The following is a 25,206-nucleotide window of genomic DNA, read 5'->3' on the forward strand; positions in this document are numbered from 1 at the left end:
GGGCCTCTGGGTGAGGCTGTTTTATGGGCAGTTAGAAATGTGGCTCTGGAGCTCAGGAGTGTGGCTGAAGCTACAGGTATCTAGTTAGAAGTCATCCACATGGAGGTAGTGAGATTAGATCCCCTTGCCTGGCACATAGCAGGTCCTCCATAAATATTTGTTGAATTTTAAAAAACCATATTTAAAGTGAGGAGAAAAGAGGGCCAGGGACAAAGTCTTTGAAACACGTCCTCATTGAGGAGGTGGGCACAGAGGAAACTGAAAAGGAGGAGTAAGAGAGGTAGGGCCAGCAGAGTTTAATGCACTGGAAATCCGAGAGGAGAGTTTCAAGGGCTAAGATTTAGCCAACAATATCAAATGCGGCTCAGCAATCAATTCGAACAACGTCTATGAATAGAGGTGGATTTGACAGTGAAGAAGTTATCATCGAACTTGAGAGAGCAGTTCAGTAGAGGGATTGGAACAGAAACTAGGTTCCAGAAGCTGAAGACTGCAAGATCTTTATTATCCCATCATTAATAATAGTGATAAAGGAGTTAGAATGATAGTTGATGGAGGTGGCAGGGATTTAGGAGGAAATGGAATCTTAGCAGATGTTTAGCCTGACAGGAAGAAGGCAGCATAGAGAGACTACAGTGTGGCACTCAAGAGGCCCAAAGAGTAAAATTAGGTTCAATTTAAGGACGAGCTCCCTAGCTGTCAGAGCTGCCCTCCAAGGGAAGTAGTGAGTTCCCTTGTTACTGGATGGATTCAAGGAGAGGCAATATGACCTCACAGAAGGTGGCTCATGTATTGAATGGGAATTTGGACTAGATAATTCATTTCCAACCTTTTGGACTTATCAGATTAATAATATTTTAGGGGGAAAAAGGTAGGGCAGGTGCACATTGATCCAGAGAGTTACCAACCTTTTAATTTTGCTATGTTAAATGTATTAGCTTTCTATTTACTGCTGTAAAAAATTACCACAAACTTAATAGCTTAAATTGACACAAGATTATTATCATACGGTTCTGTAGGTCAGAAGTCTGGTACAGGTCTCACCAGGCTAAAACCAGTGTGTCGGCAGGGTTGTGTTCCTATCTGGAAGCCCTAAGGGAGACCCTGTTTTCTTGTCTTTTTCAACTTCTAGAGACTACCCATATTTCTTGGCTTGTGGCCTCTTTCCACTTTTCAAGCTAGCAATGGCCAGGCAAGTCTTTTCGATGTCACATTACTCTGATACTGACTCTCGTTTTGCCTCTGTCTTCCACATTTAAAGAAGCTTGTGATTACACTGGGCCACCCAGATAATCCAGGATAATCTTGATATTTTAGGGTCCATTGATTAGCAGCCTTAATCCCATCTACAGCCTAATTTCCCTTTACCGTATAACCTAATTCAGAGACTTTGGGATTCAGACATGGACATCTTTTGGGGAGTCATTATTTTGTCTACCCACATAAGAGATATAGATATATAAATATATCTCCCATGTGATAGACGTCATCATCATTTATCATCAACATCATCATTTCAGAAAATAAAGACTACATATAGCACTAAAGAGTAGAAATTATATAGAGAAAAGGACTGTCTTTCCAAAAAAAAAAAAAAACCACGAGTTGTCTACCTTACTCCAACACACACAATAAAACACAGCATACATTTATTTATTTCCTTACACTGGTAACTCCACCAATTACTAATACCACAGCTTTAGAAAGCACCAGACTATATGATCTCTCAAGGTCCCTCCTAGCTCTAAGTTTCTTTGATCCACTGGACTTCACTGTACTATGAAGGAATTACCTGGAGAACCTTGTTGTGATGTAGCTCTATGAGTTTCTTCATAGCTATATTTTTCGTCTTCCTGCTTGCTTTAAATGCGATCATTAAATCAGCAAGAGACTTCAGTTTCCCTCTTTCCTCCTTGATTCAAAAGGTATGAAAAGTGTTCTGTAAATGATATGCAATATTGTTATTCTGAACTTTGAAGTAATCAAGTTGTTTGACATTTTTGTAATGATGCCTTTTGGAATATGGGGGGTATAATTATGTGCCACACTGTACATTAACAATACCCGTCTCGACCCTACAGACTCGGGGACTATAAATAAAAGCATGACAGCTGGCTCCAGCCTTGCTTGCCACTCACCACTGAAGGGAACGCAGCTGGGGAGCTACACTAGAGTCCCCAGGAATCCAGAATGTAGTCAGAAACGACATCTTCAATGAGAAAAAAATTTGTATTTTGTTACTGGGAATATACAGAGACAGGCACTCTTAGGAGGCAGACAACCAAGCTATTTCACACCGAGAAGGCACAGAGGCCCCAGGTAGGGACAGCATTTCACCAGCACAAAGGCATTATATAGGGAGGGAAGAGACAGAGGACAATGGCATCTTCTTGAGCCAAATGGCAGAGTTTCTTTAACCCATTACCACCCAGAAGTGAGACTAGGAAAGAAGAAATGGATAGGAAAAGTGAAAGAGACGGAAAGTGATATCCTGGGACTTGGTATGAGATAGAGGGCAATGGTTACTGTGGGGAGGATAACACAATAGAGCTAACAGAGGGCAAAGTACACACACACAGAGAGAGAGAGAGAGAGGTGAAGCTGATATACTTCATATTTTATTTATTTGTCTCATTTATTGTATTTTCCCCTCACTAGTCTGTAAGTCCCAAGAGGACAGGATCTTTTTCACTCCTGTATCTCCCGACATCTATAACAGTGCCTGACACATAGTAGACGCTCAATAAATATTTGATGAATGAATAAATAGCTAGTATTCATTGAATGTCTATTATATGCTAAGCACTGTTATAGGTGCTGCCCATGAATGAACGGATTTTAACTTTCACAGCAATGCTGAAACAGTTATTGTCATTATCCCAATTTTACAGATGAAGAAACTGTATCAGAGGCACAGAGATACTAAGTAACTTGCCTAATAAGTAAAGGATACAGGATTTCAACCTATATGGTCTAACTTTAGAACCTGCCTATGTAATAACCATCCTATACTGAGGCTCAGAAAGGTCAAATAACTTGCGCAAAGTTACGCAGCTTATGACTGGCAGAGCCATGATTGGAACCAAGATCTGCCTGTCTATGAAGTTGCTGCCTTTCCCTCTGCACTTCATGACTTTATAAGATTGCCAAGACAAATATTTCTTCCATCACCATTTTACCAGAGAGTCTTCTGAGATAAAGAAATGGGTGTGAGGCTGGGCACGGTGGCTCACTCCTGTAATCCCAGCACTTTGGGAGGCTGAGGCGGGTGGATCACCTGAGGTCGGGAGTTCGAGACCAGCCTGACCAACATGGAGAAACCTCGTCTCTACTAAATATACAAAAATTAGCCGGGCATGGTGGCTCATGCCTGTATTCCCAGCTACTTGGGAGGCTGAGGTAAGAGAATTGCTTGAACCTGGGAGGCGGAGGTTGCAGTGAGCCGAGATCGGGCCATTGCACTCCAGCCTGGGCGACAAGAGCAAAACTCCATCTCAAAAAAAAAAGAAAGAAAGAAAAAAAGAGAAATGGGTGTGCTTCATTAAGGATTCAGATAAAGGAAACAGACATCCCCCAAAAGGATCATGACTCCCAAAAGATCACCAATCTGCAACCAGCTCTCACTGCTGTTATTGGGGCTGGAGGGAGCTGAGGGAAGAAGCTGGCAGATAAATCATGGGAAACCCCTGGTAGAGCCATCTATGCTACCTTGTCTGAGGGCTAGGCATTGAAGGTAAGTCACTTTCATGCAGGTGAATCCTGACCCACGCTGCAAAAGATAGCTCTGGAGTAGGGATGGTGAGGAGATGCCAATAAAGCTTTTCTAAGAGACTAGTTCATAATTCTTGTGTGACCTTGTGTAAGACACTCCCTCCCTTTGTGTCATAGTTTCTTTATGATAGGGAGACATCAGACCAGTGAAACTCTGTTCAATCAGAAGAGCTCCACTGTCTCATTTGTAAAATAAACTTTTCCATATAAAATTTCATTTGGAGAAAGGATTTCACCACTAAAAACTATGCTTGAGAAACAAGTGAATAAAAAATATTTAAGTTCCTTCTAGCTCAAACATTCTAAGAATCTAAAATCATAGACATTGTGGGTGGGTCAACTCAGTGTTCCATTCAACCCTACTTTTGACAGCCAGGAACAGGCCTAGGATCTGCTGTGAAAGGCCCTTCACAGGTCCCCCATGCCCCAGCTTCTTTCAGAGGCCATTAACACTGTCCTCATATGGCAGTTGTCTTCCCCATTGGGCTAATCCTTCACAGGCCTTCTACTGATATCTGTCTATGTTGGAGTGGGTGGAGCACAGGGGTCAATATTTGCAGGACAGTTGTACTTCTGTTTTATATGAAGGGAGTCAAATGTTTCCTGATTTTCACCTAAAACTCTTCTTATTGATGTCCACCACCAAAAGACAGTGGGTCTGCCTTTTGGACCATGGTGGCATATTATTCCCTGAGGATTGCCACTGATCTATAAATATTCCTGAGTCCCTTGTCTGAGTCACAACCAGAGCTGTATGCTTAGTTTGGAAATTTTAAATTTCAGTGGGTTTTCTCACACAGGCTCCCTACACATTTTTATAAGTTCTTCTTTTGTCTCATTCTTCTTGTCATAATATACAGGCTTAAAGATTCCACTGGGTTCACCTTCCTGGAGACAACTCATAAAGTTTTACCAAAGTCTGGGTTTCACATATACAGTATGACTCCCTTTATATAAAGCTTTAAAACAAGCAAAAATAATAATATATTGTTTAGGTGTATGTGTTTGTATATTTTTTTAAAACCAAGGTAATAATAAATACAAATTTCACGATAGTAGTTACCTGGGGCAGGGGTAGCAGGGAGGAGTGTTATCAATACAGGGAGATGGACTAGAGGAGGACCACATAGATAAAAGTAAGTTACCAGTAATGTTATAGTTCTCAGGTTGGGTAATGGCTTTACAGGTGTTCATTATAGTCTAAATAAATAAATAAATGCAATAAATAAAATATTAAAAGTCCTTGTATGAACTAACAATGATTAATTAATTCTGCACCCCGAGTTCAAGGTCAATGATTAGAAGAGCAATACAAGATTTTTTTTAATCAACCAGAACCTCGCCACTTATCTTCTGTTTCCTTCCACTATTTCAAGAGCTTTTTGAAACTGAAAGTGAATCATGGCTATAGTTTTCCTTCTTTTTAAGTTTATATTCCCCCTCAATTATTGCCCATAATCTAGTCAGGTTGGAGTTCTCCTTGCTGAAAATATATTGCATTTTCCCATGAGACTATTTTTGTATGGGATTCATGGATCCTAATTTTTCTTTTGCCAGTTGGTATGGATCTGAGAATTACCAGCTACCCTTTGAATCATTTTGGTTGAAGGGCCATGATTGCTTGTTCTAGTCTTCCAGCCCATGACCATTATTAGTAAGGAGAGGTTCTTTCTAGGGTTGACAGATAAAATACAGGATGCCCAGTTAAATTTGAATTTCAGATAAACAACAAATTATGTTTTTAGTGTATGTATGAATTTGAGGCATACTTACACTAAAAAATTATTTACCTGAAATTCAAATTTAATTGAAAATCTTGTTTTTATTTGCTGAACCTGGAAACCCTATCTCTTGTGGAGCAATGATTACTTTTTAATAACATTATTGGATTTGAGTACATGTGAGTGTGAGTTTTGGATCAAGCACACTCAGATTCAAATTCTGGCTCCTCTTCTTAATAGCTAGAACAGTTTTTTTGGTCTCAGAATTTTTATCTATTAAATAGGAATAACAGCAATACCTCATAAAGCTGATGAGAATATTAAATGAAAAAATATTTGTATAGTAGTTAGTATAGTGCCTGGCTAAATACTATTCTCATTATTAATGGCTGTTATTATCAATGGCTATTATCATTATTATTGGATGTTATCATTATTATTGTCAATTTTGTACAGAACATTATGTGCACTGGCCAAGATTTGATTTGGTATTGCAAAACTCTCCACTTACAGGATTAATTTGAGAATGGGACTTTTCTTAGCATCACCCTTGATGATGATCAAGACATCCCTTTTGTTTCTGAGTATTGTACTCCCTTTGGCTCTTGTCATGAAGTACCCCAGATTCACTGTAGTTGGATTTTTCCTTTTATTTATTTATTTGTTTATTTTTGAGACAGCATCTCACTCTGTCGGTCGCCCAGGCTGGAGTGCAGCGGCACGATCTTGGCTCACTGCAACCTCTGCCTCCCGGGTTCAAGCGATTCACCTGCCTCAGCCTCCCAAGTAGCTGTGACTACAGGTGCCCGCCACCATGCCCGGCTAATTTTTGTATTTTTAGTAGAGACGGGGATTCACCGTGTTAGCCAGGATGGTCTCGATCTCCTAACCTCGTGATCTGCCTGCCTTGGCCTCCCAAAGTGCTGGGATTACAGGCGCGAGCCACCACATCGGGATTTTTCCTTTTCATATAAAGACCTTTCCTGTGCATGTGTCTGAGGGTCACTTAGAATTCTTCAAGTTGAAGACTATTGTCTCCTATGATGGAGATGGTTAAGTGACTGATAATCACTTTTGAAATGCTACCCTCAAGCCAATGGCTAATGACTTTGGTTGATAAAAAGAGAACAGCTCTAATCAACATAGATTCGAATCAAATGCAGGGAAAGCAAAATACTACATCCACTGAGAACTCTATCTCTCACAACAGGGTCAAGAAATGAATTAAATTGGTTTTCCACTTGCCTTCATGCTTTCAATACCTTCTTTATTTTTGGTGCCTGACGTCTTCACTGTTTCTCCTCTCAGGGAGGACTCCAGACCCCATACACATTCTCTTCTCTGACCCACTCATCCCCATCAAAATTTACCCATCTGATTTCCCACTCATCCTTGCATCTAATCAGACATTAATTTATCTTACCGCAGTAACTGCTAAATAAGATTCTATTTAATCACTCTCCCAGGCCACAGAATTCTTTTAAACACTTGAAGAAGTAAACTTAACAGTGGTATTTAGGGTTTTCTAGTAGGTAAGGGAGACCATGCAGGACCCCTTAAATCACACCACATTATGCCTGTTATGTCTGCTTCGCATGAATGGAAGTGAGCAGTGGTGCAGATAATCTAAAGATCATTTCCACTTTGTTTATGAATGCTCCACAGTGTTGTTGTAGCTGATTTGCTTTGCTAATTATGTTCTACTGAAGCTAATATTAAAATTGGTTCACATTTTTTAAGCTCTTATGGGCCAGAAGAGAGAAGAGGCAGCAATGTGGCCCACTTTGAAATGAAGGAAAGGTGACAACTGTGAGGGGGGTGTGAAAATTCTACATGTGGGCTAGTGGAGTCTATAAGATACATGCAAAAGGATCAAGATAGAACTTTCCCAATTACACGTGGGCAGAATAGGCAGCCACCTAACCCCTGTGACTCAATGAGCACTGAAAGGACAGTCTTCCCATGGCCTGCCCAGAGCCTTAAATCATCTAAATTAATAGCCCACATTAAGGGCTTTAATAATAACATAACTGTGGCTAAGACATTATGTAACCTCAAGGGTAACACATTTCCTAGCAGACATATTAGCAGCTAGTCTTACTAAATTCTCAGTCACCTATGAGACAAAGGAATGAAGGGTGGTACAAAAAACAGTTGTAGTTGTAGTTTGATGGACGCATTAGTACACTAAGAGGCCCCTGGGCAGCTAAAGTGGAAGTACAAGAGCACTGAATGCCTTGGAGATGAGCCAGGAGGGTTTTGAAAGGGAGTAAGACAACTTTCATCTCTATTTTTCCCACATTTTCTTAGTTTCCAGCTCATTGTGCACATAGAGAATGTGTACCTGTATCAAATTAATTCTCTTCCCTTTCTTACTCTTCTCCTGTTGGGTAACTGGATTTTCAGGGGCTTCTTTCTTCTGAGGTATGCAATTTGGGGCCTAATTGTACATTGTATTTCTAACCCTACAAGCTGCAGCAAAGGACCACGGAGCTATTGAATCTTTTTCTCTTTTTCTCATTGCAGTCTGCTCCCAGTTCTCGAGAGGGGTGTATGCCATCTTTGGATTCTATGACCAGATGTCAATGAACACCCTGACCTCCTTCTGTGGGGCCCTGCACACATCCTTTGTTACGCCTAGCTTCCCCACTGACGCAGATGTGCAGTTTGTCATCCAGATGCGCCCAGCCTTGAAGGGCGCTATTCTGAGTCTTCTGGGTCATTACAAGTGGGAGAAGTTTGTGTACCTCTATGACACAGAACGAGGTAAGAAGAGGCACCTGCTCTGCTCTTTAGATATTCATGTAATTGTGTTCAAACTTCCTCAGCTTATGTGCCCTTTGCTTCCAATAAATAAAATCTAATTCTGTTTTAAAATTGTATTTAATATTCCAAATAAATCAAAAGTTAAGATTAAAAAATAAAAGTAATAGTAATTTTAGAACCTAATTTTTCAAGCTATGTAGGCCCTCCCTGAAAAAGCAGTTTGGAATACCTCTTGATTGAGTCACCATTGTTGAAAAAGAACGCCTCCCCCATCAAAAATTTTATCTGGTCTAAAATGTATGAAGTAAAAGCAGCTTAGTCTAAGTAGAGAGAGGCTTAAATTGGAAAGTTTTGGAAAATTAATCCTGTCAGAAACTGTAATTATCCCCATTTCATAGATGAGATAGCTAAAGTCCAAGTGCTTTTTCATACAGCAGTTTAACCACTAAAATGGGACTGGTAGCAATGTCTCTTGCTTCCAGGACTCATTCCATCAGATCACATTAGGTTTTCAGCTTAGCAGGCCTCAACAATTATCTGATAGAAATAATGAGTGAGACAGCTAAACTGGGCTTTGGGGATTGATTTTTTGTTTTGTTTTTGTTTTTGTTTTTGTTTTGTTTTGTTTTAAATAGTGAGACAGTCTACGGCCATACCACTCTAAATATGCCCAGTCTTCTCTAATAGTGAGACAATATATTGAGGATACACTCTATTAAAACAGGCTCAGAAATTAAGAGTCTGATCTTAAATAATATACAGTAAGGTCTATTGATTAATTTGCTAGAGCACACACATCATAATTCATCTAATCAGGCTCCTCCAACACCCAGTTGTCTTTGACAGGTTCCTCGGTAAAACCAAGGGATTCTATCACCAAGACGTTCCAGAAGACAATGTTACTTTATCACTCATTTGCCTGTGGTTCCATTTATAGGCTGGGGGTGGTTCTCTCTAACTCAGAATTTTTAAACTCAGAAGGATTAAATGAAAGGCTTATCTGTCTGAGGGGTACCTGTAGAAGAGGTCCTTCTAAGTAACTTAACTTGAATGGCCATTTTGCTCTTGGGAATCCAGAACACTCTTCACTTTACTCTCATTTTGCTGCATCATCAAATCTTAATAGCAAATACTTAGGCCTGTATTTCCCTATTGTACTTACCTCCAAACTGTCATCAAATTTCATGAACCTGAAGCAGAAGACCAGAGGTCTAGTCCAAGCTCTGCCACTAACTAGCTCACTAACAAGTTGACCTTGACCAACTCATTGACATGCTCTCGGACTTGGCCTCCTCACCTAAGGTGTGTTCCTTCTTAATGTTATATTCCATGATTCTGTGATTTTTTTTTTAGATATTTGACCAGATACTGACACTTTGTATCTTGCTACTAATCCTAACTTATATATTATCAGTTAATTAGTCAATCCATTCTACAAGCCATTATCAACCCCCAATGGTGGTCTCCAATCCTGTGATAGATACATATATAATATGGTTTCAAGGGGGTGTGTACAGAAAAAGATACTTATAAAGCAATTCATGAACAACACAGAACAACATCAAATTGAGTGCTACACTGCATACTCTGAATACTTTAAGAATTGTGGAAAGGTTGCACTCCAGAAAAGTAGAGTTTTCAGAGAAAGCTTGCTAGAGAAGCTAGCCTTGAAAGATAGATAAGTTGTGGGTTGCAAGAGAGAAGGGAGATGGGGCTTTGGAGAGGAGAAAAGAGAACAAACAAACAGCAGGGCCAGGAAGGAACACTGTGTGTTCAGGTAGAGCCCTGTCTGACTGAGATACAAAATAGCTTGAATATTCTAATTCATAATTTGCCAAATTTTAATAAATTTCATTTTGTCCAAACAGTATACATGTACTGTATACAGCATAATCTAGTGCATATCAATTTCGTTTTCAGAACTGAACTTTGTAAGTCAGGCAACTTCTCTCCTGAAACATTTGAAAAACTAAATATTGGTTCCACCAACAGTGTACCTCTCATTTATTCAAAAGCAGAAGACACAATTAATGAATTTTATCCTCATCTAGTGTGACCCTTCTCTGCTCATTAGCTCTCTACTAGAAGAACGGGAGGAAAAGACCATCTATCTATTTCTTACCCTTGCATCTTTTCTCTAATCGTCTAACTAAATAGTTTGGACAAGTCTATGGTCTTGGAGTCAAAGAAAGCTTTCTGACTCATGTAACTTTATATTTTTCCCCTGCAGCCATTTAGCTGGTGGGACTAATCTGCTCTGCTTAAGAAGTACTTCCCATAAACTTTTACACTAATTTACCCCTTGAAAAGCCTTCTTACATTACTGTACTAGGATCCTGTCCCAAAATTTTCAACGGCTTTCTATTGCCCATATTGAAAAAAAGCAGTCTATTCTTCAAGATTTGGCATGAGTATGCCCCAACCAACTAACAAACCCATTCTCCCTATGCTACCCAATGAGAACCTCCCATTGTAGGAAGCTCCCATTTTCCACTGCTGCCTAAATGCACCAGAACCATGCCTGCCTCAGCAATCGTACTTTTACTACTACCTGGAATTCTCTCCTTCATCTTGATATGGTAATCATGTCCATTCTTCCAATTTTCAAAACCCGCCTCAAACTCTACCTCCCCAAGGTAGCCTTCCTTGACCACTCTAGCTCACAATTATTCATTAATGCAATAGATGCTAAGGCTACAATAAAAACCACATAGATATAGTTAGATATGGTTCCTGCTTTATAAACCTACATTCTAATGATGGAGATAGACAAAAACCAAGTAAATTAACAAATAAAACAATTGCACATTTAAATAAGGTGCTATGAAGGAAAAAAATAGACAGATAATAATGGATAGGGCTTAATTTCCAAAGGATGTTCAGTGATGGCCTCATTGAGAAGGGGCATTTAAGCTGAGAACTAAAGGATTGGAAGGAGGCAGCATGTGAAGAGTAGAGGGAAATAGTTTCAAGCAGTAGAAATAGCAAGTGCAAAGGTCATGTCGTATGGTTGAGGAAATGAAAGAAGTCCAGTGTGGCTAAAGGATAACAAGTAGGTAGAAAGTGGCCTGAGAGCAGACTGTAGAGGTAGACAAGAGCCAGATCATAGCCATAGAGTATAAACAGAAGCCATGCCGAGGAGTATGAATTTTATTCTAATTGCAGTGGGAAGTCATTGGAGGATTCTGAGCAGGGAAGTCACATGATCTACATTTCTGTAGAGAATGGAGTGTGGTGCAAGTAAAAAAGAAGGGAAACCAATTGAAAGTCCATTGTGGTCATCCAGATGAGAAATGATAGCAGCTTTGGACTAAGCTGGAGACGGAGAAAAAGAGATGGAGTTGAAGTATACTTTGGAGACAGAATTGACAGAACTTGGGGACAGATTGACTGTGGGATGTGAAGGAGAGGAAGGATTCATGGATGATTACTATGTGTTTGGCTTGAGAGATTGGGTAAGATGGTAAGATGGAGATGCCATTTACTGAGGTGACTGGACAGGAGGAGACTTAGTTTTGAGGAGCAGAGATCTTGGCCACCTCTAAACACCCACAGAACCCTTCTGTCCGTGTCATTCATCTGGCATTGAATATAACTGCCTTCTGCTGTTATTTCACTGGCTATGATCTATACTATACCTTCCCAAGCATTTCTCTCTAGTGTGATAATAAACAACTGGCTAGCCCCTAGATTTATAGTTTGTGCCTCCCCTAGTACATAGCACATGCCTGTGTGCCTACTTAGTGTTTTCCAACCTCCTTTACTGATTCATCAAGAATAAGCCTATGTCTGTTTTTCAACACTGGACTGAAAGAAAGAGAGAAAGAAAGAAAGAAAAATAAAGAAGGAAGGAAGGGTGGGTATGGGTAGGAGGGAGAATAGGAAGGGAAGAAAGAAGATAGTAAGGGAAGAGAAAGAAGAGAAGGAAGGAAGGAAGGAAGGAAGGAAGGAAGGGAGGGAGGAAGGAAGGGAGGGAGGAAGGAAGGGAGGAAGGGAGGGAGGAAGGGAAAGCAGGCCCAATTTATAAATCATACCAATCACTTGGTACAGTTGTTTAAAATATTCAGTATTCTGTATTTTCTTGTTTTGTGCAATGATCATCTCTTGCTTTAGTAATAAAAATTACAGGGAGAAATTACAATAGAAAATATAATTTTAGAATATTTTAAATTATATAAGAGAGATAGAAGAGAAAGAGAAACAGAAGAGAACACCTATAATTACATTCATAAGCTAAATATACAAATGATGTGACTCTACTGTATAAGGGCAGGGATGAGTGGGGAGCTGAGAAATGGGTTAAACGTTTGAGATCATTTAAAAGAATTGTGGCACAACCAGGGTAAAGTTTTCTCTGAAATTATGAAACATTGAGTGGAATTCAGGGCTTTGTTGACTCTGCTTCTATTTCTGTCTGCAGACGAAAGTCTGATTTGGGGTTTGCAGTTTGTCAGTTTCTAAAATCCTACCTTGATTCATTAATACAAAGTTGAAAATTACGTTCTTGGTGCTATATACATAAAAGAACAGTTTTTGAAAAAATTATGAGGTTAAGTGTGTTGTCTGCCCTATCGGTACCCTCTCCTATTAACACCCTCTTTCCTTACTATGGCATTATGTTTACACCTGCCCTCCCTGGCAGGAGCAAAACCTTAACATCTCTGTCTCAACCTGCTTCTACACCTTCATAAAAACTTCCCTGTCCTGCATTTTCTTCCCACTGATTAATAGTCTTTCTCTGCTAGTGACAACAGCTCAGCTGACCAATTTATTCATGCTAATTTATCTATGGCTATTAACAACTTGATGGGTTAGTGCATCCAGGGAAGAAGAAATTTCTATTCAGGCAAAGGCCTTCTGTGAATACAGAACCATAATCCAAGGTGTAGCTTTTTAATTCTGGGATTCCAGGCACCATGAGTCCAGTTTGTGAGGTCCTTTGCCCACATGCCTTCCTATATAGAAAGTCCTAAAACCATGCCAGGGAGGTGGCCATCTCTTCCAGTTATTAGACTTATCTTTTGGGTGCAAGTGACCTAGTTCTCTGTGGTGCTAACATTTCCCCCAGAACAGCAACATACTTGAGAACTGCAGCCAGACTCTCGTGCACCTGACAACTCTCCTTGGCTTCAATGGGCACAGCCCACAGAGATGAAAGAATCCGGCCCAGCTGTGGCTCTCAGCTTAGATAATGAGATAATAGCTCTGGGTGCCCTTTGAGGCAACTAGTCCCTACCTTCTTGCCAGTGTTCAATAAACTCCTGCTGTCTCCCATTCTCAACCTGAAACTCCCTACTCAGTTCCCAAGTAACTCTCTGGAAGTCAACAGCCTGCTAACAGATCTTTCTATTTTCTCTCGAAGGTTGTGACAGGAACATAGGCAGTTGTAACAATTATCCTATCAGTCAACAAGCAATTATTAAGCTTTCTCCAGTGCTAGCTTGTGCTAGGCCACTGGTGGGGTTTAAAAGAAGCAGAATTAGATCTCAGCTCTGAGAAGTTGACAATACTGTTGCTGAAAGAGTGACTTATCTAAGAGGCCTGAAAAAAATAATTTTTAATACAACTGTTTCCAGATCCACCAATGAAATATGCATTCATTGGAGCAAGAACCCTGTGAAAAGATTAAAGAGTTGTCAGATAGCTAGGAAGGTGGGAAAATGTTGGAAGGTCCTAAAGGGCTTAAGAAGTAAAGGGATTCCCCAAGAAAAGGAGAAAAGGGCCTGTCCTCAGAGGATTATGAATGTTTCAACTGGCTGGATTTGAACTCTACTGAGAGACAAGCAAAGTTTCAGCCTCACACTTTTCTGCATGTTGTCATTCTCCACCTACTTACATAGCCTAGCCTCATCCCATTCACCCAGTTCTACTTTCCCAAATAAAGCACAAAATACCTCTCTCTTTCTCCCTCTTTCTCTATCTTCCTTCTCTTTCTTCGCCTCCTTTCCTCCTTTCTCCTCTCCACTCCTTACGCCCTTTTCTTCCTCTCTACACACACACTCATGCGTGCGCACGCACACACACACACACACACCTCAATACCAATCAATGACACATGTCAACAAATCTGTTATTGTTATCATTTTATTCTTATTTTGATAAGAGCAACTGCCATTTCTTAAGCACTTATTATGCACTAGGCCCTGAGCTTATGGATTATCTCATTTAATCTTTGTAACATCCCTGCATCTTTACAACTGAGGAAACCAAAGCATGGAAAGGTTAAATGATAGTTCCTAGGGTCACACAGCCACAAAGTAATAAAACCAGATTTCAACCTAGGTCTGCCACGTTCCACAGTCTATGTACTGTTCTCTGACTGACATACTGCCTCCTACATTCTTAACAGTTGAACACAACTATTACCTCTTCCTTTAGTCTTCCCTTCAGCCATTCTTCAAAGACCAGGTACTTAGACCCTCCCTATCCTGGTTGTCTTCCCGTGGATGCAATCCAATTGCCAATTTCCTTCTTAAGGCATGGTATCCACAAACGAATGTAATATCTTGTTGTCTCAGGGTACCAGGAATCCAGACAGGCAAGAGTTCAAAAATCCAGGTTAAGAGGTAAATGAGTTGCAAAGGTGAAGGCAGAGAGACAGCAGAGTTCTAAATGCAGGCAGAAGGTAACTGCTGTGATGCATACTAATGGAGGGTTGTGCTGAGGCCCTGATTCTGAGGGAAGGGAACTCATCTATTCTTCTCTGGGTCAGAGACTTTCCTGAACACAGAAAGATAAATCTGCAGGTTGTCATTGGTAAGGGGCTATATTTCTGGTTGGAGGAGCCTATTCTGGTTCAGGATAGGCCACTATCATGAACTTCTTTAAAGTTCCAGCTAAGTACCATGAGTGCTTGGCCAAAACTGTTAAGACAGTAGCAGGGTATCTCAATTATTAAAGAAAGAAAGAAAGAAAAAAGGGACAGACTATCATGGATTCTTTTTCTTCTTCACTTTAAGAACTGATTAAAAGACGTACGAAGGAAACAGATGGCTCCAGTTCTGATTGTGTCCATTTGCCTTCTGGGAAAAGTGAAGTCAAGAGAGTTTTTATTGAAATTCAAGCTACTTTTTACATCTGAATAAATTAGGAAGGCCCAGCGAGTACATTATCGTGTGAGAGACGGATACTAAATTCCCATGTTTGAGCAGCAATAATCAGGGTTGACAGTACCTGAGACATTTGGTAGTTTCCACAGCCTGCCTAATCTATTGTGATGAGTCTTCAACTATGAGAGCATCTTGAGAGCCCGCACAATAATAATAGTGAATGACTATTTGGACTGGATTGTGAATAAAAGACTGTACATTTGTCTGTAATGAGAATTTCATTGAAAATGAAAATACCAGAGCTGTCATATTTTTTAATACTTCGATTTGCACATCCTTGACTGCTTTGGGGCATAAGAAGAGAAAGTGCCGAGCAATTTGTTGTCAGCTCTTGAAATAAATTATCATTTAAACACTTACTCTCCACAAAGGTTATTAGCTTAGTAGCTCATTCCTGGGGTTGGACCATCAGTAGGGGGAAAACATCACAAGACATTAAACTACCCTTTCAGAAGCTGAATATTAGTTACTGTGGAAATTGTTCTCTCGGTAGCTTAACATATTTTTCTGTAGCTCTCCAATGCTGCAGATCAGGCTGCAGCAACTATTAATAAATACTGTCATATTTTACAGCTGTCATGCAAAGCTGAAAAAAGGCTTCACTGTGATTAGATCCTGTTTACTGTAATATTTCCAGCTCAGACTCAGAAAGGCAGTTTTCCTATAAAGGTATTTTCCATAAGTAGAATATTTCTCCAGAAAATGACGATTAATTTTAATGTATTTTTAACTCCTTGGTGGCAGTGAATTTGAGGTTGAATTGACTTCACAGCCAGAGACATTCCTCTCTAGAGACAAATTAAGCTAAAATGTCAAAATTTCTCTCTTGGGTTGTCCTTCATAGGCGGAAATGGTGCTACTGTCAGGAGATGTGCATTGAGTAGCCCCCCCACCCCTATAGGACAAATCTGCACTGGTTTATCCAACTTCTTTTACCCTGTCCCTCTTGTGACCAATTGCATTGTTTGCAAGACAGCTGGTAAGGATGTTGGGTAGGAATATCACTTCAGTAGGCTAGCTAAAAATTCTGCTTCCTGAGCTAAAATGTCATCATACGAGCTAAAGAAACAGATCTCTAGCCCCCCTACAATGCATTAGCTGTTTGAAATGGTATTCACATCTCTGAAAAAAAAGGAGGTGACAGCTGGCAGGGTTGCTTTTGCTCTGACCTTCTATTGCTTTTTATCAAGCTCCTTGAGGGAATTAACCCTCACTAAGCTGAATATCTAGTTTTTAATGAATAGGTAGTTCATTAACCCATTAAGGGTTATCTGGAGTAGTCTATAAATTCAGGGTTTGGGCCTGAAACATCCTTGAGAAGGTTCTTCCAAATGTTCCTTGGGGCAGGGATGGACAGCGGTATAGACCTGCAACTGTGACTTTGAGGTTTGTCCCTTGAAGCCCTTTAGACAACAATTAAAGCCAAGGCAGGGTTGTTGTGAGAGTTTAACAAGATAATGCATCTAAAGCCTTTATCATCAAGCTGAACACAGTAACACCCCATGCTCAATGAATTTTAGCTCTTATTATTTTATTACCATTATGGAACAGTGGTCCTCAATAGAGAGTGAGGGTAATTTTCCCCCCTCAGAGGACATTTGGCAATGTCTAGGGACATTTTAGTAGTGGGTAGAGGCCAGGAATGCTGGTACACATCCTACAATGCACAGGACAGTATCCTTCTCCACAGTCTCAACAAAAAAATTATCCAGCCCAAGATGTCAACAGTGCCAAGGAAGCAGCAGGCCAAATAAATGGTTGCAGAAACGCCTTAAGGGGTTGGCAGTGAACCAATCTAGCATTTATTGAGTGTCTCTTACTATGCCTAGATCAGTAATAACAGCTCTGTCCAATAAGTAGAGCCTTTGATTCCGAAGAGCTTACATCTTGGCCAGAGAAACATATTAAGATTAATGCACAGAAGCAAATATTAGTGCAAAACAGCATAAAGCAAGAGCTAGATTGTGTGGTATGGATGTGAAGTACCGTGGGAGTCCAAAGAAGAGAAAGTTCATGATAGGCAGGCTGGACTAGTCAGGGAAGGCTTAATGGAAGAAGTTATAAACGTTTCTGAGGCCACCACAGAACTGCCTCCCCTAGCAATGACCTTGCCTTGATTACTAAGGCCAAGTTGGTATCTAGAACCAAAACAACATGGCATTCCCATCAATGCTCCCAAACGTCACAGCTCAAGGCAAGAAATACAATTAAAAGAAAAACCAAAAAAGGAACAATGTTCCTTTTACTAAATGGAAAGCAATTACAGGGCTGTTGAAAATAGGCAGTAAACAAAGGGAGGGAGGGAAATACTGGCAAAATCCCATTTTCTCAACTAATCCTGTAGCAAAAGTGCAATTTGCAACAAAATCAACAGTGCTCTTTACCTCTCTCTTGCAGTCAAACACACTGTCTGGCATCAGTATGGCTACACATGATGCCTTAGCCAAAAAGTGCGTGCAAGCAAGGAGGACAGAATATGAATTGGAGAGGAGAGCAGAGGTTAAGGTGGAGCACAGCTCACTTCACCTCCAAATGAAGTCTCTGTAGAGCATTCCCATTCAGAGGAAAGAGGGGGCACACATAGAGACTACTTCACTCCCTGTCTTCCTGGATCCTTTCCAATCAATAAGTTGCCAGTGTCGGCTGCTGTCCTGCTTTGTCGACTCCACAAACGATCTGATTAATTCTCTGGTGCTAACTGCCTCAGCAGGCTTTCTCAGCAGTAGAACAGAGGCTAATTAAGATCATGTCAGGCGAGGAGGCTGACAGGTTATGTTCCTGGGCTACACTGAACTTTTAGAGGGTGCTTCAACTTCACTGCAGGCAGGCAGTGCTTGGCTAAGCGCTGATTCCATAGCAGGCTTCCCATCTATTTCCACGGGTTCCTGTGTCAATGGGTCTCCGTTTTGTTAACGATTTACATCCTCCTCCTTGGGATAAATAGTTGCTACTGTGTTGCTTTCAATTGCATTACTTGGGCTCTCTTTCATTTAAATTTTTAATATGCTTGTAAACAAAGATAACAATTAATAGTGAGGTCGTTTTCCGTCCTAAATCACATGTGTGTCTGAGACTGTGTATATGCTTTTGCATCTTACCAACATAAAGCCCATAGAGGTGAATTTAGGACAAATAAAGGAAACTCTACTTCTCACAGCAGGTAGAAAATGGAGGAGACATATGGAACTCATTACACCAAGTGGTGGATTAGACTGAAAATATAAATAGCTTTCCCCTCCCCCTAAATAAAGGCTTAGATGAATTCATGGATGACAGACCCATAGTGAGCTATTAAGGGAAACAGAGATGTTTGGAAACTGAGGTTGGCACAAATCACCAAGTAGATTTTTGAATCCATATTTACCTTCTCATAGGCAAATGGCCACACAGAGTACTGGCACTCTATCCTCTGTGTTTTAAAATATAATCTTAAGAATCCACCAAGCATCTAGGAGACAGGATGAATGCTCAGAAATAGAGGAAACTTCTCCAGGAGCATTCTGTCTGGTTTCATATAGAGTCTCTAACCACTATCAAAGATAAACAAAGCTGGACATTTGTTAAAGAGCTAAAGACTGATTTTAATCAGTAATATACTATTGCAGTAGGGAAAAGCGTTCAGCATAAACTGAACGCACCTTCAATTTGTACAGAGGTGGCTGGGCATTTTGAAGAGAAAATGAGGGAAAGGGGAGGGAGATGAAAGGGGGCCCAATAGAGTCAGGAAAGTGAAAAGTTACAAAAAGCAGGAAAGGGGAGGTTTGGCCTACGTGAAACTCATCTGAGTTTGTCAACTGGCACTTACTGAAGTTAGGCTCCCACCCTTCCACAGAGACTGGCAGACAGGAGAACTATATTGAGGTGTTGGGTGAAACAAACAATAAATTATTTTGGCAGCCTTGAGTCTTCTCAGGCAGCCACTTTAAGGAAGACTAGAATCATCCTAGAGATGTTGTCTTGGGCTATTAGAAACTATGTTAGTGTTTTGTTCTAGTCTTTATAGGCCAAGGTTGGGACGGGGTGGAGAAGAGGGCTCAGAGGAGCATGGTGAGAATTTGGTCAAAGAATCTTTGTCACCACATGTCAAGAACACTCTGTTATGAGAGGTGAATAGTCCCGTTAAGGGTGTTGAAGAAAAGCATCATCAAATCAGAACCTCAGTTCCAGGCCCCCAACTCTGCCACTAAGTAGCTGTGTAATCCTGGGCAAGTCACAATAGCTTTTCTGGTCCTCAGATTCCACATCTGTAAAATGACGGAGTGGACTCCATCATTCTGCAACTAACAATTCCTGAGTGCAGGAATTTTGTGTCAGGGAAATTACAGGAGTTATGGAAGTGAATGAAACAGAGTGCCTCCCCTTAATAAGCTCACAGTTTAGAAGCGCAGCATGGACATATAAAAAAATAAATACGTAAATACAATCTAGAGTGATTCCTTTTGATTCTAAAATTCTGTGGGCTATTACAACACTTCCATTTACAACTGACCCTTAAATAACATGGGAGTAGGGGGTTTACCCACCTGTACAGTTGAAAATCCACATATAACTTTGGACTCTCTCAAAACTTAACTACTAATAGCCTACTATTATCTGGAAGCCTTACTAATAACATAAATGATTCATTAACACATATTTTATATGCTATATCTATTATATACTGTATTCTTACAATAAAGTGAGCTAGAGAAAAGAAAATGTCATTAAGAAAATCATAAAGAAGAGAAAATATATTTACTATTCTTTAAGTGGAAGTTGATCATCATAAAGGTCTTCATCCTCATTGTTTTCATATTAAGTAGGCTGAAGAGGAAGAGGAAGAGGAGAGGTTGGTCTTGCTTTCTCAGATGTGGCAGAGGCAGAGAAAAATCCGAGTATAAGTGGATTCATGCAGTCAAACCTTTATGGTTCAAGGGTCACCTGTATAATGAAACTAGAACTTATTTTCAAATGAAGTTTGAAATTAACTCTTAAGGAGGGTTATGGAGACACAAATAACCAGCCACATTGGCTTTGGAAATTGGCCAGAGGCCCTAAGTGCACTCACATGTTTCCCTTCGTGTTCATTTCTGAGCCCTGAACCCTTTCAGGACTCTGATAGATAGGCGGCAAAAGGAAACAATGCCTAGATAGTAGATTAGGATATTCCAGTAGATCTTAAAACCTTTCCTGGTAGATCTCCAAGCCAGGGGCTGACACAACACACTTCTAGCAAGTTTTCTTCTAACAAGGTTTGTCAGTATTCTCAACAGTGGCCTCTCGTCCACTTAAGGCCTTTACTGCCATCACTCTTTGAGGTCTTAAAACACAGACCTACATAACCATTTGCAATTTCCAGGATTCCTTAAAATAAAAGGAGTATTTCTTCTCAAAAATGATATGAATTTCTAGGATAAAAGATAAAGCAGTTTTGCTTCTTGAATATTTTTGTAATGATTCAAAACCCTTCTCTATGTAAAACAGTTGCAATTTCACATGGGCTTTCCAGAGGCCCCAACCTCTCTTTCCAGTTCTGGATCCATAGTTTGGTTTCCCTCTAAAACCTTTATCTTGATGCCCTACCTGGACCTCAAACTCAATATTCTGAATTCCGAATTTATTCTTTTTTCCCAGAAAACTTTTGCCTCCACCTATGTTCCCACACTCAGTGAATGGCACTGCCCAGTTGCCCAAAGTAGAAACCTCATCCTTGAATCTTGCCTCTTCATCATATTGCACATCTCATCACCAAAGACCTTCGTCTACGTTTCCACTGCCACTGACTCAAGCTCAAGCTCCCACCATCTCCTGCACCATTCTCCTAACTGATCTCCCTGATCTTACCCCCTCCACCACTGATAAACAGCAATCTTCCCATCATATCACTCCCCTGCCTAAAAGATTTCAACAACATTCCTGTTACCCCTAGATTCTAAGCATGGCACACAAGGCCCTTCATGATCCAACAAAACTCCAACCCACTTTCCTACTCTCTTCTCCACCCATCCCTTAAGTACTAGTGCTCTATACTATAACCATATGGAACTATGCTACTTTCAGTATGTCACATGGACTATGACCTTTTTTCCCTCCATTCCTTTGCAAATACTTTTCCTTTTTTTAGCACTCAGCCCCCTCACTCCATTCCCCCCATACACACACACTTTATCTGGTAAATGATATATCTTCGAAATTCTGCTGAAATATTTGCTTCCCCAGACCCTAGATCTCCAGCCCCTTAGCCCTGCTGTGTGTCCTCATAGCTATTTATGCAGCACTGGTCTTACAATAGTATTATTATTTGTTTATATGTTTAACTCCCTCACAATACTATGAACTTCTTGAAGACAAGATTGTTGTCTTATTTATCTCTGCCAATAGTGCCTGGATTATTATTATTTGTAACTTGAATAACTGAATGAGTAAATGAGATAACTTTAGCTAAAAACAAAATGTAGGATTACAGGAACATTGAGGAGCTAGCAAAGGACATGGCCTTGAGTAGACTGTGTCCTCAGATAATACATTAGATAGTCATCTACCTCCTGTGCACTGGACTTGCCTTGATTTTGGCCCAATCTCCCTACCAAAAACATTACCTTCCTGGTCCGACCAACTTAAAAGCAAAACAGATATCTTGGTTCTGGGAACCTTAGTCATGGGTTTCTGGCTAGAGGACAAAGCTGCAGTGCGCCTTATGGTTCCTGAGTCTCAGCCAGTAGAATCATTAACATATGAGGAATCTCAAGAGCTAGGATGTAGATATAATGCTATTTCATATAAATGAATGGTATTTAGAGAGCCACATGAATTCTCTAAAGACAAGAGTAGCATAGTATTATTTTCCACAGCTCCTAATGAAAAACTAAAGAAGGAAAACTGCTTCAAAATGTCTGTGTAGGCAATGTAACAAGGATGAAAAATGATGTGAGAACTGTTATAGGTAGTTCTCAGTTATCTAGGCCCCCAGAGGAGGTAAGCTTGGCACAGATAATCCAAAAGGCATTTCTGTGAGCATAAAATAGTGCCTATTCATAATGCATCTTCCTTCTTGGTTCTATCTTTCTTAGGCTTGGCTGAGCATGGGAAGTAAGGGAGGTTATCTCAGGGACAGGAATGTTTTGGATGTCCCTTCAATTACATATTCCCAAAAGTCAGGGAGCATCCTTTTGAGGGACTAGCAGAAGTAAGATACAAAATAATTGTATGCAGAGATATGAGTGGATGGGGGAACACAGAAGAAAAGAGAGGGACACTAAATCCAGGGAGAAAAAGAATAGTTTCAGGGCCATAAAGACAAACGTTACTGATCTCACAATGACCTGAGATCCTTGTTCCTGAGACTATAATGTCTGACGGACACAAATAAAGAATAAACAAAATCAACAATAAACATCATAAGCTTAGTATTTTTTGCTAAAGAAATTTGATGTGATGTTTTATACTTGCTTAAGAAGCTCAAAAGAATTGCATCAGCTGTAAAATTTCCAGGTTCCAACATGCATACTACAGAACTATTTCACAGAAGCATTTTATACCTCTGAGAGGCTGAGAAAAAGGCTTCCAAAGATTGGTCCAGTCTCTTTTTCTCTTGGAAAGCTCTTGGCACAAATGTATTCCTTTTGAAAATCCTAGATAAAGAATTACTGGTTTTCATTTGGCACAGTATGAAAGGAAGCAGTACAATATTATTTACCAAAGCTACCCATTGTCTTCCATTTTTTATTCCTTTTGATAATATAAATAATAATATAAATATAAATAATAATAATATAAATATGTCATGGTTCATCAATAAGGTAGAAACCTTAAAAACCTTTAATAATCACTTTAACAAATGATTTTTTTTATCCCACCACTTCTATCCACCTAGCATAATGCTGAATAGTAGCATTTAAAAAATGACCTTAGACATGTCAAGCTAGAAAGGTCTTTAAAGTTCTTAAGGCTGAGGTTTCAGGTTCTGAAAAATGAATTGGCCCATATTTTGTCAAGTTGGTGAGTCTCCTAATCTGTAATTCTACTTAAAATGTGGGATTCGAAAAATCTAAAGGCTAGCCCCAGATTTATCGCGTTAAGCCTTTTCTACCCTGTCTCAATTCTTTTATCTGCATAATGGCAGTAATATACTTTGTACCCTATCTTGCAGGAATAAAGAAGAATGGCATAGTGATGTAAGCTAAAATCAAAATGCCGAGTATGACTGGGCAATTGCCTAAAGCTAAAAGAACTGCTCTGTATATAAGTGATTAAGATGCGGGAGGAAAGCCTCTTCCTTTTGTGCCCACGCAGTCACAGTGCTTTGTGTAAGGCTTTACCCAACAGAATTGAAAGAGTCAATGTACCTTCCCATGTTCCTCATGTACTCACCCACCCAGGAGAATGCAGTCAGTTCTATCTACTTCTCACATTGATTAGCAAGTCAACAAGTCACGGCATTAAATGCTAATCAGAACAGCGGCTCTTGTGGTATACTCTCTGGGCCATATTGTGACGAGAAAGAATGACCACAGGCATTAGGCTCTGTGTTGTGTGGCTGTTTCCTCACCAATAAAGTGAACATAATAATTGCCCCTAACTTATAGGATTGTTGTATAGGTTACATCCATGAAAGGCACCTAGAACAGTTTCTGCCACATAGTTAGCATTCTGTAAGTGCTTGCCACTACCATTATGCTCTTACTAGGGTCACAGGAAAGTAGACTTCTGAGACATAGAATGAAGATCTTTAGCTGCCCTAGCTGATGTCTCCCATGCCTTGGTGCCACCTTGCTCATCTCTCCAATGTGCTAATTTTGGTTTTCTTCTATGAGAATCAGAACCTGTTCCCAGGAGAGGAGCTGGGAAACTCATTTACACTATATGAAGGTAGAAACGGCTGATGGACAACGTCTCTCAGACATCTCTGTGGTTTAGGCAAGTGTAGAAGGCCTCGGGCCAAAGGAAGGAAGTCTTGTTTTTGGAATCGCAGTACTGGTGATCAGGAAGCGGAGGTTCATTTCCTTCCAACAATCCTAACTACATAGCCAGCCATCCGCCTATCCCACATTTTGCTAAGGTTAGGCCCATTGCTGCAGAGAAGAATGCAATCAGAAAAGCTGGACCAATGCATTTTTATGGTTTTACTGGGCACATATTTTGGAGAATCATAAAAAGGAAAATGACATTCTCTTTATTCACAAGCAAACGGAAGTGCCTAAAGGCAGCTTAAGCTAAACAGACTTCTTTGGAAATTCTTGAAGTCAGTGGCTCCACCAAAAATATATCTACATTTTCATTTCTTAATAAGCTGAGAGAAAGCAAAAAGCATACATATTTTCTGACATATTTTTAGGCTCCCCTGGATTCATAGTACATATTGAATCTTAGAATTGGGAAACTAAGCTTAGTTTATGGTCTTGCATTTGTTTGGCTTAAGCTGGTGACTACTAGGAATTGGGAGGAATGGCCATGTATCTAGTTCCAATTTCCTTTCCAAGCTCTCCCTTCACCTGCAGGCCCATTTCCTGAGGCCATTGCCATATGGCTGGATGGACCCAGTCATTTGTGTGTATCATCCACTAGGAGGGCTATGAAGAGAAAGCAAAGGACAGCCATTGGAGAGCATGCAGAATATGTGGTTATTTTGTGGGAGATCATGGGAAAGATTTTTTGTGGCCTTAAAGACAAACAAATAAAAAGATAGGATAGCCACTACCCTCACTGACAGCCCACATAAATCTAAAGTCAGTGTTCCCCAAATTCAAGCTTCCCTCATCACTTGATTGTAGGGGCTGTCCCCGCCAAGTGGATGCTCAGAATTCTGTGGTACAATGGACCTATTTTCTGAATGCAAAAACAGGACACATGGTCTGAAAATA

General features: G+C 40.2%; 1 protein-coding gene across 9 annotated transcripts in view; it reads left to right on the plus strand.

The window, feature by feature from the left end:
- Positions 1-25,206, plus strand: part of GRIA3 (glutamate ionotropic receptor AMPA type subunit 3) — a 307,490-nt gene that overhangs the window by 61,936 nt on the left and 220,348 nt on the right. For all 9 annotated transcript variants that reach the window (XR_010132479.1, XM_063702875.1, XM_063702874.1 and 6 more), the window contains one exon: positions 8,019-8,258. Coding sequence is in view for 8 of the 9 variants with exons in the window: in XM_063702875.1 (XP_063558945.1) it covers positions 8,019-8,258 (240 nt within the window). In the remaining variant the exon portion in view is untranslated. The remainder of the gene's footprint in view (positions 1-8,018; positions 8,259-25,206) is intronic.

This window comes from Gorilla gorilla, chromosome X (assembly GCF_029281585.2).
Source record: "Gorilla gorilla gorilla isolate KB3781 chromosome X, NHGRI_mGorGor1-v2.1_pri, whole genome shotgun sequence".
Classification (NCBI taxonomy): Eukaryota; Metazoa; Chordata; class Mammalia; order Primates; family Hominidae; genus Gorilla; species Gorilla gorilla.